The sequence below is a fragment of the Sciurus vulgaris genome, assembly GCF_902686455.1.
Source record: "Sciurus vulgaris genome assembly, chromosome: X".
NCBI classification, from domain to species: Eukaryota; Metazoa; Chordata; class Mammalia; order Rodentia; family Sciuridae; genus Sciurus; species Sciurus vulgaris.
In genome coordinates, this window is record NC_136471.1 from 132,009,914 (window position 1) to 132,026,946 (window position 17,033).

Genomic DNA, 17,033 nt, shown 5'->3' on the forward strand with positions numbered 1-17,033 from the left:
AATCCCTGGTAACAAAGACAAAAAAAAAAAAAATAACAGAGACTTGGGAAAGATTGTCTCTAGTATAACAAGTTTAATAATAGAAAATTGTTTTCTATAATGATGACCTGTGTATTTGCAAAAGTATGGAGCAACAGACACTCATACATGGGGCTGGCAGGATCAAAAATGAGCACCATTTTTCAGAAGTCATTTGATGTACATTTTCTTTGGTTCTGAGATTTCATTTTTGTCTTGCATCTAAAAGGTACAACTGCCCACATTCAAAAGAGATCCAACTGAGGTTTATGATGTGTGTGTGGGGGGGGGGAGGGGGAAACCTAAATATACAATGGCAAGAAAATGATTAAATAAATTACAAGGTCAGAATAAAGTACAGCCATTGTAAAAACTGAAAACATATATTGATATGGAAAAAACCTTAAGGTCCATGGTATAAGGGAAGAAAGAAGTATGTTACAAACCATATCAGTGCTTTATGTTTAAAAAAATTCATACACATGCATGCCCATGTGCATGTGTGGGCATGCTTGCAGGCATGTGTATGCACACACACACCAGCTGTCAAAAACTTTTCTCCCCATACAAGCCTCAAGTAAGCAAATATGCTATGTTCAAACAAACCCCTAAGGGAAAAAAAATCTTTGTTCATGGAGTTGAGGGCAGTACTTCCCACCCAATCAGAAACAGAAACCTGAGATGACAGTTACCGGTTGATGATTAATTCATTACATCTAAGAATATAAAGATCACGAATTATGTAAAATAGTGTCTTAAGAAATACTGGTAACATTGTGACATTATATATGTTTTCAAAAATTTTATGTTGGGCTGGGGAGAGAGCTCAGTCGATAGAGTGCTTGCCTTGCAAGCACAAGGCCCTGAGTTTGATCCCCAGCACCGCAAAAAAAAAAAAAAAAAAAAAAAAAAAATTATGTCAAGAAACAAGGAAAAAACATGGTCTTAAATATTACCTGAGATATCACCTTTTAAGGGCTAAAAAAATAACTCCCAGGGCAAGCACAGATTCCATTTTAGTTTACTCAGCACACACCTGTTTATAGCGAAGGGTTCGTCTTTCCAAAGTATTTCGCACAAAGGGGGACTTCCTGGGCAGTGTTGAACTGTCACTGTCACTACGATAAAGCTGCATCAAAAAGAATGATGTTCAGAAATTTCATCAGAAATTAACTATTCATTCTGTGCATAACTGAATGGTACTATTTCATTTCTATTTAGAGGCACACAAACCTTTGGGCTTTTGGTGCTCTTACCAGGTCTTTGAATTTCAGTTAAAACAAAACCCACAGAATAGTTTCAAGGGAAAATGAAAGACAAAACCAAAGCAAACAAAACCTCCACCTTGGCTCCCTTTTAGGTCTATCAACTGAACCATGAGGTGTTTCCATACTAATTGAGTCAATAACATTTCTTCCCTATTGATACCAACTACAACTTGATATTAGGAATGAAGCTCATGAAAGCCAGCACTGTCCTGAGCACCTTTCACTGTTTATCAATCATTGTCCTTTGCTACATGTCTGGTTTGGGCCGAGAAAGATGGGAGAATGGCTGTTGAAACAAGAGACTCATTCCTGTAGTAGAAAAAGCCACCACCACCAACTCCCGCTGTGCCAATCAAGGGAAAAGTCTGTTTTTAAAGAGGGAAATAAAGGATGTCTTCTTCTATGGGGCATACCACAACATTGTGAATTTCATGTGGTGTCAGGGTCTTACCACAGGATCAATGTGTGTCTAAGTGAAAGACTAAGTCTTTGCCTTCACAGCTTATTTTCTGTGCCAGTTAACCTGAAATACTCAGGAAATGCAGTAGCACAGCAGTGGACCTGCTCCACCAAGATACCAACATACATAAAAACGAGGTCTCTGACAGCATCATCAGTAAACACCAGCTTTTGCATAGGATGTAGAGAACAGCACAGGGTTGCCAGTCTTCCTCCAGGTGAACAAAACTTTGCTGCATTACTACTATATCCTCCTTGAGAAGCAGCCCTGAGTCCACCCCTAGGTCATTCAGCGAGAGTCCAAAATAAGGAAGGGACATGAGAACAGCCTTCAATCAAGTACAGCCAATTGTATGAGTAAGCATCATGACCATTTATCTATAAAATCCCTTTTTCTGTCCAGGTCTGTGCTTTCATTTGTCACATCATCACCACCAACCTCCATCTCACTGTCCTGTCTTCAATGACCACCAGGATTGGGTATCCTTTCCACCAACCTGAGAGTTCAAAGTCTTACATGCCCATTATAACCATCTGGGAGTTTCCAAAAGTTCTGATGCCAAGGCCTACCTATGACCAATGATAAATCTCTAGGGGTGAGACCTGGACACCAGTATACACCAGTGGTACAGCTACACTTCAGGATTTGTAACCATGCAGAGGGACCTGGTCTTCCAGGTCACAAATAGAGATAATTCCTGTTTCGGCTTGCTATTCACATTGTCCCCTGACCACTTGTTGGCAAATATACAACACTGAAAAACCAGGGGAGAATGAATTCCAATCCTGAAGAGATCCAGAGTTAGACAGGCACTGAGCAAGGGTGGGGAGGTGACAGCAGAACTCGGATTTCATCTCCCAAAACCTAGGGTGTGCAATGATTCATTGGTGTAATTTGGGAAGATACATAGGTCTTTTAGCATAAATAGTAAAATGAAAACATGACAAAGAGAACAAATAAGGGAACATTCCAGAGAGGTGGCAAAGGAATTATGACTCACCCTGCAAACATACTGGCTTCGCGCTCCAGGCGAGAAGGTCTGAGAGCGGACAATCGTGCTGCTCCGAACAAAAGGTGCACCACGGGTGCGGCGGCTGGGCCGCTCCTTCAGGACACTCACTGCTTCTTCTGGGAAGAGATCTTCTGTGTTGGTTTCCTTGTCAACCTAGGCAGGAGTTGATTTATTACCATGACATCTTCCATAACACAAGCAATAAACAGCGCAAACAACCATCTCTCTAACCTCATCTACAGATCTAACTGGCATTTCACACCTCATGTGTCCAAAGTGGGATGGCTTGGATTCCCTACACACTAAGGGGAGCTTTGTACAAAGATCTCTACTTTCTATTTGTTCATGGGAAAAACATCTTAGTGCCATCCTGGGTCCTGTTCTCTTTCACATATCCCATGTGTGGTCCAAGAGAAAATCCTGTTGGTTTTGTGTCCAAGATAAGTAGATTTTGACCACTTGTCACCAACCCTTCATCTGAGTCAGCATCACCTAGTACCCACATTCTATCCACATAAGGGAATATTATTCAGCCATAAAAGGAACAAAGTTCTGACACATGATACAATGCAGATTAACTGCAAAAACATTATGCTGGGCAAAAGAAGCTAGACACAAAACGTCACATATTATACTATTCCATCTACATGAATATGCAGAAAGGGCAAATCCACAGAGCTAGAAAGCTGATTGGGGTGGTTCTCTGGGGCCAGAGGAAAGGGGATATGAGGAGTGACAGCTTCATAGATATGCATTTTTCACTGGGGTGAGGAAAATGTTGTGGTAACTGTACAACACTGTGACTGTGTTAGATACCACTGGATTGTTCACTTTAAAATGGTTCAGTTATTTTATATGAATTTTGCCTTGAAAAATTATTTTTAAAAACCCAAAATACCTATCCAAAGCCACATGATGTCACCAATGGGCTCAAAAGCATTCACTAGTTTCCCACACCTCCTGAGGGGGCTTCACATCTGCTGACCCTTTCCCTCTTTCTGCTTTCAGTTCAGAGGACCCCACACACTTATCCCCCCAGACACATGGCTCCTGTTTCCTCCTCAGACCTTGGTGAGGCCTTCTGTGAGTTTTCTTTTTTCATAAAGTGCTGTAAAACCCATGTAACATAAAATTTACCATTTAAAAATATTAACCACTTTTAAAAATTTAGTTCAGTAGTGTTGAGTATATTCACATTGGTATGCAACAGATCCCCAGAACTACTTATCTTGCAAAATTGAAACTCTGTCCCCATTAAATGATGATCCCCAATTCTCCACCCCCTGGCAACTACCATTCTACTGTCCATTTGTGAATTTGACTATTCCAGGTACTTCATGGAAGTGGCATCGTATAGTACATTCAACTTTCCATATGTGTGGTTTCTGCATCTACAGAGTCAAGCAAGTGCAGATCAAAAATATTTGAACAAAAAAATCCAGAAAGTTTTAAAGAGAAAAACTTGAATTTGTTGCACTGAACATCATGCTGAATCCATATAAATGAAGTGATGTGTGGGCACACCCTGCCAGAGCCTCCTGCCGTTTCAGATCCTTGTCTCTTCAGTCCTCATTGTTGATTTCACATCTCATTTGTATACTATGTGGCTAGGCCTATGAAGGTGGCATGTGTACTGAATATGGACATTTTTTCTTGTTATTATTCCCCAAACAATATAGTATAACAACTGTTTGCATAGCACTTACATTGTATTAGATATCCTAAGTAATCTAGAGATGATTTAAAATATAGCGGAGAATATATACAGGCTCTCTGCAAGTACTACACCATTTTATAAAAGGCACTTGAGCATTTAAGGATTTAGGTATCAGCAGGAGTCCTGTAACCCCTGAAGATACAGAGAGACAGAGAGAACCTTAGTTGTCTCTGAGTCTGGCTTTTTTCCCTTAGCATAATGTCCTCATGGTTTATCCTCATTATAACATTTGCCAGAATTTCCTTTCTTCTAAAAGCTAAATAATATTCCACTATATGACTGGACCACATTTAAAATATTTTTCTTTTATTCATTCTAATTAGTTACACATGACAGTAGAATGCACTTTGAGTAGACCACATTTTGTTTCTCCACTCATCCTTCAGTAGATACTTGAGTTGTTTCCTCCCCTCGGATTTGTGAATAATGCCTCTATGAATATGGGCATGCAAATTTCTCTCTGGGATCCTGCTTTCATTTCTTTTGGATACATACCTAGAAGTGAGACTGTTGGACCAAACAGTAGTCCTGTTTTTAACATTTTCAGAAACTGTCATGTTGTTTTTCATAGAGGTCACACTATTTTACAATTCTGACCTTTCTAAAATATAAATGAAAATCTGCATTTTAAAATGTAAAGCTTTCTAAAGTTACACGTTTCTAGAAATATAAACCCCTCTTCCCTACCATCTGATTCTCTAGTGGACATTTAGACTACCTAAAACACAATTGTATTTCACTGATTTATCCTTTCTACTCTCTGCCTCCCTCTTGGTGGTGGCAGTTTCTTGTTTTCTCCCCCTTCTATGTTTTATCTATGATGCCTAGCAACTACATATGCCAACACAGAGAGAGAGAATGCAAATGTGGGAATGGACTAACAGTTGGGGAATCTACGCAATGGGTATATGGATATCTATTGCATTAATCCAGCAAATCTCTGTAGATCTGAAGATTTTTGAAATTAAAAGTTGGGGAAGGGGGAAATACCACACTAGCCTCCCACTCACTTACCCTGCTTTAGACTACTGCTTTTAAAGATTGCAAAAAGTAGATCAACAGCAATTATTGGCAGCCTAGTCTAAAATTAATTCAAACCTGCTGTACAGGCTGCAGCTTGGGCAGCTGCCCAAGAAGTAGATTTTACCTTGTGATTCAGGACAAGGGCAGGGGCCATGGAGATAAATGGTTTTTGTTTATGCTTTTTGTGCTGAACAGTTTGGGTTATAAACTTTTAGCAGGGCACTGATACAACATTAACCAAACATGGTTGACCAGATGGGGAAAAAGGATGCTTTGCTGTTCTTCATGTCTCAAAGAGTAGTAAGAAGGGCTCAAAACCTTTGGGACCCACAAAACTGCCTGACGCCTTTGTCCCCAAAGACAGGAATTGATCACAAAATAGCACACAAAAGGAGTAAAAACCTATGTTTTTAGTTGTAGCTGTCTTTTCCTTGAAATATAAAATTGACAAACATTTCTTCAGTACCTGCTGCACCACCTTAAGCCCTTTACAGATCTTAGGCCATGCACTTTTTCCTTCAGCTCTCAGTAAAATACAGTGTTAACTTAGCTGTGACCCCCAAACCTAACAGCACTGTCCATTGTATACCATAGTGTGGAGTCAGCCCACACTCCAGGGTGCCCATGTGGCTGGGTGCTTATCAGTAAGCATGTCCTTCTACACCTGCATGTGCCTGTCAGCTCTGGTTTCCTTTAGTGCCTCTCCTCTGCCCATCCCCTCACACTTCCCTGGATAGATCTAGGGGCACACAGCCTCTCTTTCTGGGCAGCACCTGATACTATACATTAAAATGTTGGGGGACTCTATAAAATCCCTTGACATTTTCTGCTTACCTTAAGAGGTGGAGGTTGAAGCTTCTCAGGGTTATAAGGATCTGCCTGGGCAGTAAACGTATGTCCATGGATGGAGTCAACACTGACACAACACGGATCTGGGTATGGGGGGCTGGTCTGGGTACAGTTGCTACAGCCACTGTCAACCGAGTCAGCCTGCCAACTCCTAAAGATGGACAAGACAAAAACCCACAAATATTCATCAGAAGGGATTGCTTTCCTTGCTGCTTTTGGAGCATAGTAGCAGAGGAACCCAATGAAATCTGTTTCTTCCCACTGACTGAAGACAATTGCTATTCTCATACAGTAAAGGGGCGTTTTTACTTTCTAGGGAAGAAAACACTTCAAAGCTTTTGAACAGCATGGGTCTTTTTTCTTATCAAACACTGTAGCCACCAGAGATGCCAGAAACCCCTCCCCCAGAGCCCCTCCTGTCTTCCTGTTCATCCCTGAACATAATGTATTCCCCCTCTGCTATGCACTATCCTTCCCAAAATAAATTCCCCTTGAACTAAATTTAGGGAAGCCATGGAAAGAAACAGGGAACTTTGGAAAGATGACACTTGTCATGGAAAAACATGGAAGCGATGTAATATGAAAGTGCCTCCAGAGAGAATCAGGCAAACCACTTCACTGGTGGTGCTTGATCATTGGAATTATTTGTCCATTACATGCAGGCCTTTATGGAGTCAAGGACTCACTAATGTGCTGCCTTTGGTAACATGTAAAGGGACACTGTAAGATTCCATTTATGGGAAATGTCCAGAACAGGCAAATGCATGGAGACAGTGAGTAAATTTGTGCTTTCCTGGGGCTAGAGGGAAGGAGGAAGAGGTGTGGGGCTTTTTTTGCGAGCTAAAAATGTTCTACAACTGACTATGGTAATAGTGGCACGCTGTGACTGTGCTGAAAACCACTGAATCGTACACTTTAAATGGGTGAATTGTATGGCAAATAGATTGGATTCCAATGAGGAGGTTGAAAAGCAAAAACAGCAACAAAGGAACTTTAAAGGGACCTTGTCATATGCAGACCTGATAGAGGGGTGTCAACAATTCCACTCTTGAAGCAAGATTCCAGAGGGGAAGGGAAAGGCTTATATCCTACACAGAGGATTGAGGCAGAGAGCTCAGGGAACTAACCTCCAGATCAGTATCAAATGTCCCATCAGATTCCCAGGTCCTGGGGCTGGGAATATAGCTCAGTTGGTAGAGTGCTTACCTCGAATGTACAAGGCCCTGGGTTCAATTCCCAGCATCACACACACACAAAAAAAAATTGCCAGCAATCACCCAGCACCAATGAGAAAAGCAATTTGCACCCCAAGGCAGCTCCCACCAAGAGAGTCACAGCTGAATAACATTCAGCGGCTTTGCTCCAAGAAAATGTGCCTCATCTCCCTGAAGTTGTGTAAAGCGCTCCCATCCCCTTGCTGGGGTGGAGTTTGGAGGACTGCATGAACACCAACAAGAGCTGGGCACTCACCTCTCAGACACCGCCTCGGCCTGCTCTTCCTTCCTCTCCATCTCCAGGATCTCCTCCTCAGTGTACTCCAGCTTCACCCGCTCCTCCGCCAGCTCTCTCTCCACAGCTTGCAGCTGTGCTGTGGTTCGAGCCAGCAGCACTGTCACTGCATCCTGCAGGAGAAAAGGCACTTTTGAGAACCAGCCTGGCCACCAATTTATGGAAGCAAAGCAGACAGCAGGCGCCATGGGTCACCACAAGCAGTCCATCCACCTTTGGACTATGGGCCTTGATGGTCCTGCAATGGGAGAACCCACCCGCTGTTCACAGCAAGACACTTGGCCTTTTCAAACAGTCAGATTTAAAGATAACCAACAAGCCTCTGTGATCATGAACACATTTGCATTCCAAAAGCATGACTGTGAAAAGGCTACAGGTATGATATATTCCATTTTTATGCCTTCCCTGAAATTCTGCTTCATTGTCACCACATTCTGACTTTAAATCCATATTGAACCTTTTTAGAAATAACCTCCCCAAGCAAAAGATAGTCTCAAGGTCACCAAAGCAACCATGAAAGGTCGGTTACTTAGACCAGGGTCACATACCGTCTTCCCCAAGCTGGCATGCCCGGGGTCCCGTGAGACACTCTCCCCAGCACGCCCATTCTCCCTCCACCTCGGCGGCTCCGAGCTTGCGAAGACCTGCACAGGGTACCAGCGCAGCTGCATGTCGCCTGAACTGTCATAGTCGGCTAAGTTAATCTGAGCAATGCCCTGTGCAGGTGTTAAAAAGAAAGGTGTTAAAAAGTTCAGAACAAGAACTGAATAATTTTACCTTAGCAACTCAAGTCCTTCAAAATATCACCCTTCAATTTTAAGATAAAATATTTCATTCCATTAGAGGCATGGAAGTACAATGAAAGTTGTCTCAGAGAACCCTAATAAGTGTGACTCCCCTGTTGCATGTTCAGCACAATCAGAAAGTGCTAGAACAGTGGCAGAGTAGCAATATGGAGGACTGGGCCAGATCCAGGGCTCTGCTACTTGATGAGCCACTGATTCCCTTGGAATTTTTGAAATAAGAAAGGCCTGTTAAACTGTACACTACCTAATTCTACTTCTCAGGACACAAGACCCAGGGAAAAGGTTCTAACACTGGAAAGAAACCATCCTGGCTTCCTAGCTCTGGTCTGGACACTGGGGTGCTCAGGACTATTTGCTGCCTCTCTTGAGGTCTAGGCCTAGGGTTGCAGGTAAAATGTAGGGCATTCGGGTATATTTGAATTTCAAGTAAACAGTTTTTTTTTAACTACAAGAAAGTATCAAATATTGCATGAGTATATACTTACACTAATAATATATACTTACACTAAAATATACTAAAAATGCATCCATAATTTATTTGAAATTCCTCAAATTTAACAGATCATCCTATATTTTTATTTGTTGTATCAGTTAACCCTATTTTGTTTCTTGACTGACAATGGGATAATATGGAAGCTATCGCATGGGAGTTTTGCAAGTGTTAACTGAGATAATACATTTAAAGTACAAAACACTGGACAAGATCATTAGTTTGCTCATCCCTTTCTGTACTCTCAGCTACATTAGGATCGTTTCTAAGCTATCCACAGAGGTGGGTAGGGAAGGAGAATGGAAGAGAAGGAAGGAGGGAGAGGAGGAAAGAAGAAGAGAGGGGAAGGGAGGCAAAGGGAAATAAAAAAAAGAAAAGAAAGAGAGGAAGACGGAAAGATAAAACTAAGGAAAAAATGACAAAAGAATAAAAGAAAAATGGAAGAAAGGAAAGAAAGACTTAAATACAAATGAGGGAAAAGAGAGAGGGAAGGATGGAGCAGTGAGCCAGCACGAGCCACGGCGCCATACCAGCAGTTCTTCCTGCAGCTGTGGATTCACTGAACACACATATAATTGAAGTGACTTCAACGTCAACATGCTGGAATGCACAGGGATTCTGAACACTTCATTAAACACCAGCGGGGCTTGGAATTCCAGAGCCTTCGAGCAGTAAGTGTTGGGGGTGCCAGAGTCGAGCGGGGGCAAGTAGACGCGGACATGGCTGGAAGCAGACAGGAGGAAAGCGTTGGCAGGCAGCGCTTCTTAACATGATGCAAGTGTGCACCCTCATGAGTGGCCCTCTTTTGGTAACCACAGGGAAAACTTCAGAGTCCTTTGGAAAAACTTCCTTTGTCAACTAAAGGAAGCCCAAAGAACTGGATGTGCCCTTGGAGATTGGGGAGGGCAGGGGATCACTTGCCAAGAGAAAGACTTTGAGGTCAGTCTTAAATACCCCAGGGGCTTCCACAGTACTGATGGTCATCATGCTTTGGCAAGAGCTCCTTGGCTGTCTCCTCACAGCTCTGACTGCCAACTTGTCAGCCCATCACACATGAGGGCACTGCTGTTTTTCCTGCCCTTTCTATCTCCAGCCCAGAACTTGGCACATGGGAGATTCTCAAACATTTGTCACCACTGTATCATCAGGGTAAGCTGAATCACAGGGTGGAGCCTTAGCCACTTACACCAGGGTGCTTCCAAGGCATTTAGAAGACTAGTTTACAAAGAAGACTCAAGGAAGGGGGTTCCACTCTTGGACTTGAATGGCAAGTGACCACTCCACTGAGTACCTGCCTAGGGCCATGGAGTGCAGAGAGGCAGAAATTCCACTATCAAGGCCAAGGTTACTAGGTGACTCCCAAGTGGTCCCAACTCACTTTTCCGGTTCTTCCCCTCAGCCAAGGTCTCCCTAATCCTAGCCAGAGGCCTTTTAACACATGACAGGAACTTCCTTGGTGTCTACACTGCACATAATTTTATCTGCCTCAAATAATTAACTAGGTTCTTTTTAAAACTTATACTTCTTTATAGTTCAGATAGACATTCCCTAGTGTTTTGCTACAAATTCCTTCCCCAAACTGCCACGTAGACCAGGTTGTGCACCATGCTGTGCAGAGGAAGGCCCATGGGAGGCCGTCACTAGCTGTACATAGCCGCTAGATCTCCAAGCTGGGAGCTTACATTTTATAGTCTTCCTTCATTACCAGCCCAGCAAAGTTCCTCAGCTGGAGCACGTGCACAAGAAGACATTCGCTGGCACTGTCATGCCTAGAAAACAAAGCCATAGTTTGTGGACCACAGATTCCCCACAGTGAAAAAGTCCCTCTGACTGGACTGTAGCAGTCGCTATCAACTGAAGGGGATTTTGCCCCACCTTACCCCCAGGGGACATCTGCAATCTTTGGTGACATTTTTATTGTCACAACTTGAGGAGAAGGGAGTACCATGGCATCCAGTGGGTGGAGGCCAGGCATAGTGCTGAACACCCTGCAGTGCACAAGATAACCCCCCAGCATAAAGAATGATCTGCTTCCAAATATCAACAGTGTCGACTCCAAGAAACCTGGACCAAAAAACAAGAACAACCAAAAGAAAACAGCAGGGATCTGAATTTCTTGCCCTACTAGTGTGAACACTACAGTTACTGCCTTAATTGAAACTAATTGGAAACTAAAAAGTGTTGTGTTGCAATCCACCTGGTGACTTCTCTGGGAAAGAGGAAAGGATCCCATTATCTGTGCCACAGTGAACATATTCAACTCCTGGCAGTAATATGCAAAAATATCCCCAAGAGGTAGACTTCATCAGGGGCTTTCAGTACCCCATTATGGCTCCCAAGCCCTTAGCTCCATGAGGTGACAGTCCTCAGCTATGAATATCAGTGCTGAAAGACAGCAATGGAGCCCCTTTTCCCTGTCACTCCTTCCTGCCACCTCTGTCATCTTACTTAAGACTGGCTGAAGTGGAACTGAGGATATCAAGGATGGGGAAGCAGCACCAAGGTGGCCCCCAATCTACAAGGCATTCTTAAGAGTAACAAGGAAAGCAGCTTCTGTACTCACAGAAATCCCACATGGATCTGGGGGTCGTCATTACCACATGTGTCTCCAAAAGCAGACTCTTCAGTATCTTCATTCCTGAACAAAGGGGAAATTCACCCAAGTTTATTCTGAAGGGAATTGATCACTGCAGGTTGTGCTTCTTAATGAGAAGAACTTTATCAAATTGTGACATAAATAAAGAAGCTCATTAAGTGTATGAAAGGGCATGGATCCCGAAGATCCATGGAGTTTCTCATGGGTACCTGCCTACCAACTGCTGTTATTTATTTATGTTGTGTTTACTTTGTTTTGTTTTGGAAAATAACTTTGCATACCTTTCAAAATCCCGTATAATATTCAAGGTAGCATTCAAAAATTTAAAAGTTTGCAATAACTGCAAGGGGATTCTTATAGCTAAGGAAAGCAGAAAAGGATTCACTGCTAGGGAATATCCTTTCCAGAAAAGCAGGTCTCTCTTATGTGTACATTGATTCTCCTTTTACAGCTCTATGGGGTTCAAGCTTTAAGTTCACTGGGACGGGCGAGAAAGAAGTCATCTTAGAACACCAGAATGAGAGTCAACCTCAAAATGCCCCACAGAAACCAGAGGAGTTACTTTTACAGGTTTCTAAGGCCCAACCTCCTGAAGTTGAAAGAAAGTTAGAAAAAATATTTTACTCCTATATAAACAAAGTTTTGATATATGAAAGTTTCAGTATGGATCCTTTTCATGTGTAACAATAACTCTTGTAAGTCATTTTGGGAAGAAATAAATAAGACAGTTCCTAACCTTTTGGTTAGAGGTTCAAATACTCCGCTGTCACTAGCTAGCGAGTAATCCGACAGGCATGCAGAGACGCGGCGTGCTCTCCTCTCCAATCTCTTGGCACTGTCTTCCCGAAGAGTCACTGCTGCGAATAAGAGACACACCTGGGTCAGGAGATGACAGCACAGGAGGCCAGGGCTCTATGGTAGAGAACTACTAAGTTACTAATTGGTCCAGAGACACATCATGATATGCACATGCATAGAAATACACCACACACAACTGTCTGTAGGATTGAAAACCTGAAGAAACAGACTTCTGGCTACTTCTTTTAAAGTTTAAACTGTCTACAAAGATACTTGGATTCATAAATTTCTTTTCACCCCTTTAATGAGCCCAGAGAACTTAAGATGATGTTGAGCAGCCCCCTCAATCTGCATGTTTTAAAAACTCTCAGAACCAAAAGAAAGGAGTAGCACTGTGCTCTCCAAAGATGGCATTTCTCATTCCCGTCTTCATGCTGTTTGGTGTTTTATACAACAAATACCACACACACACACACACACACACACACACACACACACACACACATTACTTATTACTTTTATAGTTGGATACAATGTTAATTATCCAAACAAACCCTAACAAAATTTAGTGACCTTCAAATCAGATGACACAGTAGAACCCAGATCAATCCTTTAAAAACACCTCCTCAAAAAACCTGTAGCCTGCCAGGAGGATGCTGAGGCTCGTGCCCATCCATCTCTGTAACTATAGTATCTTCCTCAGCTACCCTGGAGCCAGACAGGCTTCCAGAATTTCTTTCCTGGGTTTAAACACTACCACTCCCTGGCAGTTTATTTTTATGTTTCATACTTATTTTAATCAAGAGCTAAATATAAAAATTGAGATTTTTCCTTCTAACATTTCATTATTTTACCCCTTCCCTCACAGTAATAAGCTCCTTGAAACAAGACCTATAGAATATGCATATAATCTTTCTGTGTTAAATGTGATTATGTACCCGGGAGTCTCAATGTTTTATAGAGGGGCACACTTGGTTAGAATACAGAATAAAATATGAAGCTCCAAAGCCAGGCCTGGTGGTGCTTGCCTGTAATCCCACTGGCTCAGGAGGCTGAGGCAGGAGGATTATGAGTTCAAAGCTAGCTTCTGCAAAAGCAAGGTGCTAAGCAACTCAGGGAGACCCTGTCTCTAAATAAAATACAAAATAGGGCTGGGGATGTGGCTCAGTGGCCAAGTGCCCCTTAATTCAATTCCCAACACCTGCCCCCACCCAAAATATGTAGCTCCAGCATCATAATGCTTCTTGTTAATAAAGCAGGTCCCTCTGCTCTCTTAGTATATACTTTTCTTTGGCTCTCTAAGCTCTACAAATGAAAAAACTTGACATCTGCAAATTCCTAAACTGAGGGAAATAGTGAGTCCAAAGATGATCATCTCTCTTTTCAACTAATTTATTATTCACATCAATTAAATACAAACACATTAAACAGCACACAACATTTATGTATGATCTATAAAAAAGTATAAACGCATTCTGCCATCATATACAACTAATTAGAGCAAATTAAAAATTAATAAAAAAGAACATATAAGGTTGTTGCCTTTGTTCTCTTGATGTCAACTGGACACAAAAGCTAGCCTTCCAAAGATCTGCAATGTCAAGTGGTGGGGTGGGGGTGAGTTATCGGTTCCTGCCCCAGTCAGCCAGGAACAGAAGCTGGCTCCATTCTGGGGTGGCCAGCGGTACTGACTCTCAAATTGTATGCCAGGATTCTTAAGTCCAGCTCTTTTCTTCATCTCTACCATGTGAAAGGACCCCAACCCTCCAGCCCTGAACTGCAAATGGAACCTTCCAATGTATTGTATCAATCTCCAACAAATGAACTGATCAGTGTTTCCATTCCCAGCCCTGACACTGGGAATAGTTCCTAGATGTAACTTCAAATTCCGTTAAGAAAATAGCCCCAATAATAATCCTATGAACTTCCAGATACTATCCGATGAGTGAGACCCTAACAATGATTCTGTCTTACCATTACTACAGGAGTACAGGAGAAGAGAAGGGATGTTAGGGAACTAATTCTCACAGAGCTCAGGCTGAGTCAATGAATTCACACAGCAACTAGAAGCAGGAATTGCCCTGCATGAGAAAAAGCACAGAAGCACCCCACACTACACACCTGAGACTTCCACTCTTGGGTTTCAAGGCAATGAGGTTGATCATGGGCAGCAATGCCAGTGAAACAAGGAATAAAAAGTCTTTTACACATTCGTTAAAAAAAACTCTGTCCTTTTCATCATTAAAGACAGACAGTCATACAGACAGACAAACACTAAAACCCAAGGAAATGAACACTGCTTGATAAAAAGGCAGGAAATACATTGTGGATGAAGCTGCCAGCTGACATACTGAAATAAAGAATGCTGTTATATTCTGGAGAAAAAACACACATGTGGAATACACAGTGAAGGCTTTAGAAAAGTTCTTACATGACTTGAGTAGCCATCATGAAAATTAATATTAAAATAACAATAACGACAGTTGATAAAATACACCTCAGTCTTCCTGAACATGGATTCACTGCACAAAGATGTGCCCACAGCCTGAGCAACACGGGGGAAGGAGGAGAATCCAAGATCACTTACAGTGAACGTTTCTGTGGAGCCGCATGAGAAAAGAGATAGAAAGAGCACACAGTGAAAAAGGGCATAATTTAAACCAGTAATTCTAAACAGAGTATGAATATAATAAAAACATCAATAAATAGATGAGCAAAGTCAAGATTTTTATGCCTTTTGATTAGCAAATACTAATGGGTGGATGAAAAAAGGGAAGTATTTCAAAAGTATGACACATTTGGCTTTCAAAATCCAGGGAAGACAGGACTGTAGGAAAAATGTAAAAAATGTTCAAGATTACAGTCTATTGCCCCACTCCTCTGTCTTGCCTTCTGTTCCCTGCTCAATTTAAAACGCAAGAAGAAATCATTGCTGGGTGGATTTTGATTTTTATCTTACTAAAAATTTTATCTTAATAAAACCTTTCTTGGGGCCAAATATAGATTCTACTGTTTTTATCAAGACTAAAAGGGTGGAGAGAATTGCGTGAATGTTGGAATTGATAAACAAGGGAACTGATAAAACACCAAGCTCCATGATTATGAAGCTATGACAACCATGCACTCAGGAGTTCCCAAAGCATCAAGAGGCAAGGAGCCCACCCCGGGGGGTTCATACCTGAAACTAATTACTCAACCCAGACATCTGGGAGCACACAATTATTTCAGTTTTCTAAGGACACTAGTCAACTGACGGTGTCATGCACGAATCCATCACCAGGTGGCAGTATGTAAATGTAGAAAAGCATTCTCAGTCTAAGATGACACCATTACAATGTCTGCCACAGAGTGGGAAGGAAAGCTAAAGAGATCAGGATCAGAAATTAAGTCTACTCTTCTTCCTCCCACCCTGTCTTTTCCATGACCCAAAGGGGGCCTTAGACCTTGTGTGGCTTTTTTGTATAACCAGACTGATATACTTGAATCTCAACCTTTAAAGAGAAATTGGTAGGATTGTAAAGAACAAAGGGGATGAAGGTTACCTGTATATGTGAATTACAAAAACAATATATTTGGGGATAAAAAAGTGCATTTGCAAACCCAGAGGGGAAGACACCAAAATAACCGAAATGCCAAAAAGCCATGGGGCAGCTTGAATTCTGGTTATGTAAATGCTAGCAGACTACTATTTTATAGCTAGATCTAAAGATCAATCAACCTTTCCATCTATTAATCAACCGATCTCATAAGTAACAAAATGGTAGCAAATGGAAGAGAGCATAAAGATCACCTCCTTCCAGGGCAAGGAAGGTGAGACGGCTCAAGGTCACACAGCTAGCAGTCAACAGGTCAGGGAACAAAATGACAGAATCTTGGTCTCTAGGTTGCCAGTGTGAAGCTGTTTTCACTACACCTCATTAATTCTGTATTAAAGTTTTATTTCTACCCTCTGTTGCATAAATACTCGATAGTATTTCTAGGGTTTCTCAGCCTCTGCACTACTCACATTTTGGGCTGGATCATTCTTTGTTGGGACAGCACTGTGTACAGTAGGATTTTTTAGCAGCATCCCTGGCCTCTATCCACTAGATGGCAGTAGGATTCTCCCCTTCAGTTGTGACAACCAAAAAATTTCTCCCACTGGGACACTACCAGACATCCCCCAGGGCAGGGGACAAAAATACCCCTGGTTGAGACCCACTATGTTATACAAATTGTCTAGTGTTTGCCTAAATGGGATGTCTAAAACATTTTTGCTGTGTAAGTAAAGGTTAATTAAATGGACTGAACTTCAGGAATGGGAGACCTTGTTCTTGATCCTATTTTAAACCTAAGGAAGTTAAAGATGCTGGGGGTTGACTTGAAAAAGCATGTGGGATAAATATTGTCTTCAACCAGCACCCTGGCACCAAGGAGGAGTTAAACTAACACAACTGGGCAGGTGAAACTTTACCTAGCCAGACCACCAGAAAATGGAATTGGTAGAA

At 42.0% G+C, this 17,033-nt stretch overlaps 1 protein-coding gene and 1 long non-coding RNA gene across 3 annotated transcripts in view; one reads left to right on the forward strand and one right to left on the reverse strand.

Annotated features, from left to right (window-relative positions):
- Window positions 1–17,033, forward strand: part of LOC306650885 — a 461,164-nt gene that overhangs the window by 115,038 nt on the left and 329,093 nt on the right. The gene's annotated exons all lie outside the window — the stretch shown is intronic.
- Window positions 1–17,033, reverse strand: part of WWC3 (WWC family member 3) — a 113,335-nt gene that overhangs the window by 3,926 nt on the left and 92,376 nt on the right. The window contains exons 12-20 of one of the 2 annotated variants that reach the window (XM_079123128.1): window positions 12,485–12,602; window positions 11,716–11,790; window positions 10,835–10,921; window positions 9,683–9,875; window positions 8,405–8,572; window positions 7,818–7,969; window positions 6,333–6,498; window positions 2,747–2,911; window positions 1,055–1,147 (exon numbers count right to left, since the gene is read on the reverse strand). In XM_079123128.1, coding sequence (XP_078979254.1) covers window positions 1,055–1,147; window positions 2,747–2,911; window positions 6,333–6,498; window positions 7,818–7,969; window positions 8,405–8,572; window positions 9,683–9,875; window positions 10,835–10,921; window positions 11,716–11,790; window positions 12,485–12,602 — 1,217 coding nt within the window. Of the gene's footprint in view, window positions 1–1,054; window positions 1,148–2,746; window positions 2,912–6,332; window positions 6,499–7,817; window positions 7,970–8,404; window positions 8,573–9,682; window positions 9,876–10,834; window positions 10,922–11,715; window positions 11,791–12,484; window positions 12,606–17,033 lie in introns of both variants that reach the window. The other variant, XM_079123127.1, reaches the window with a different exon arrangement.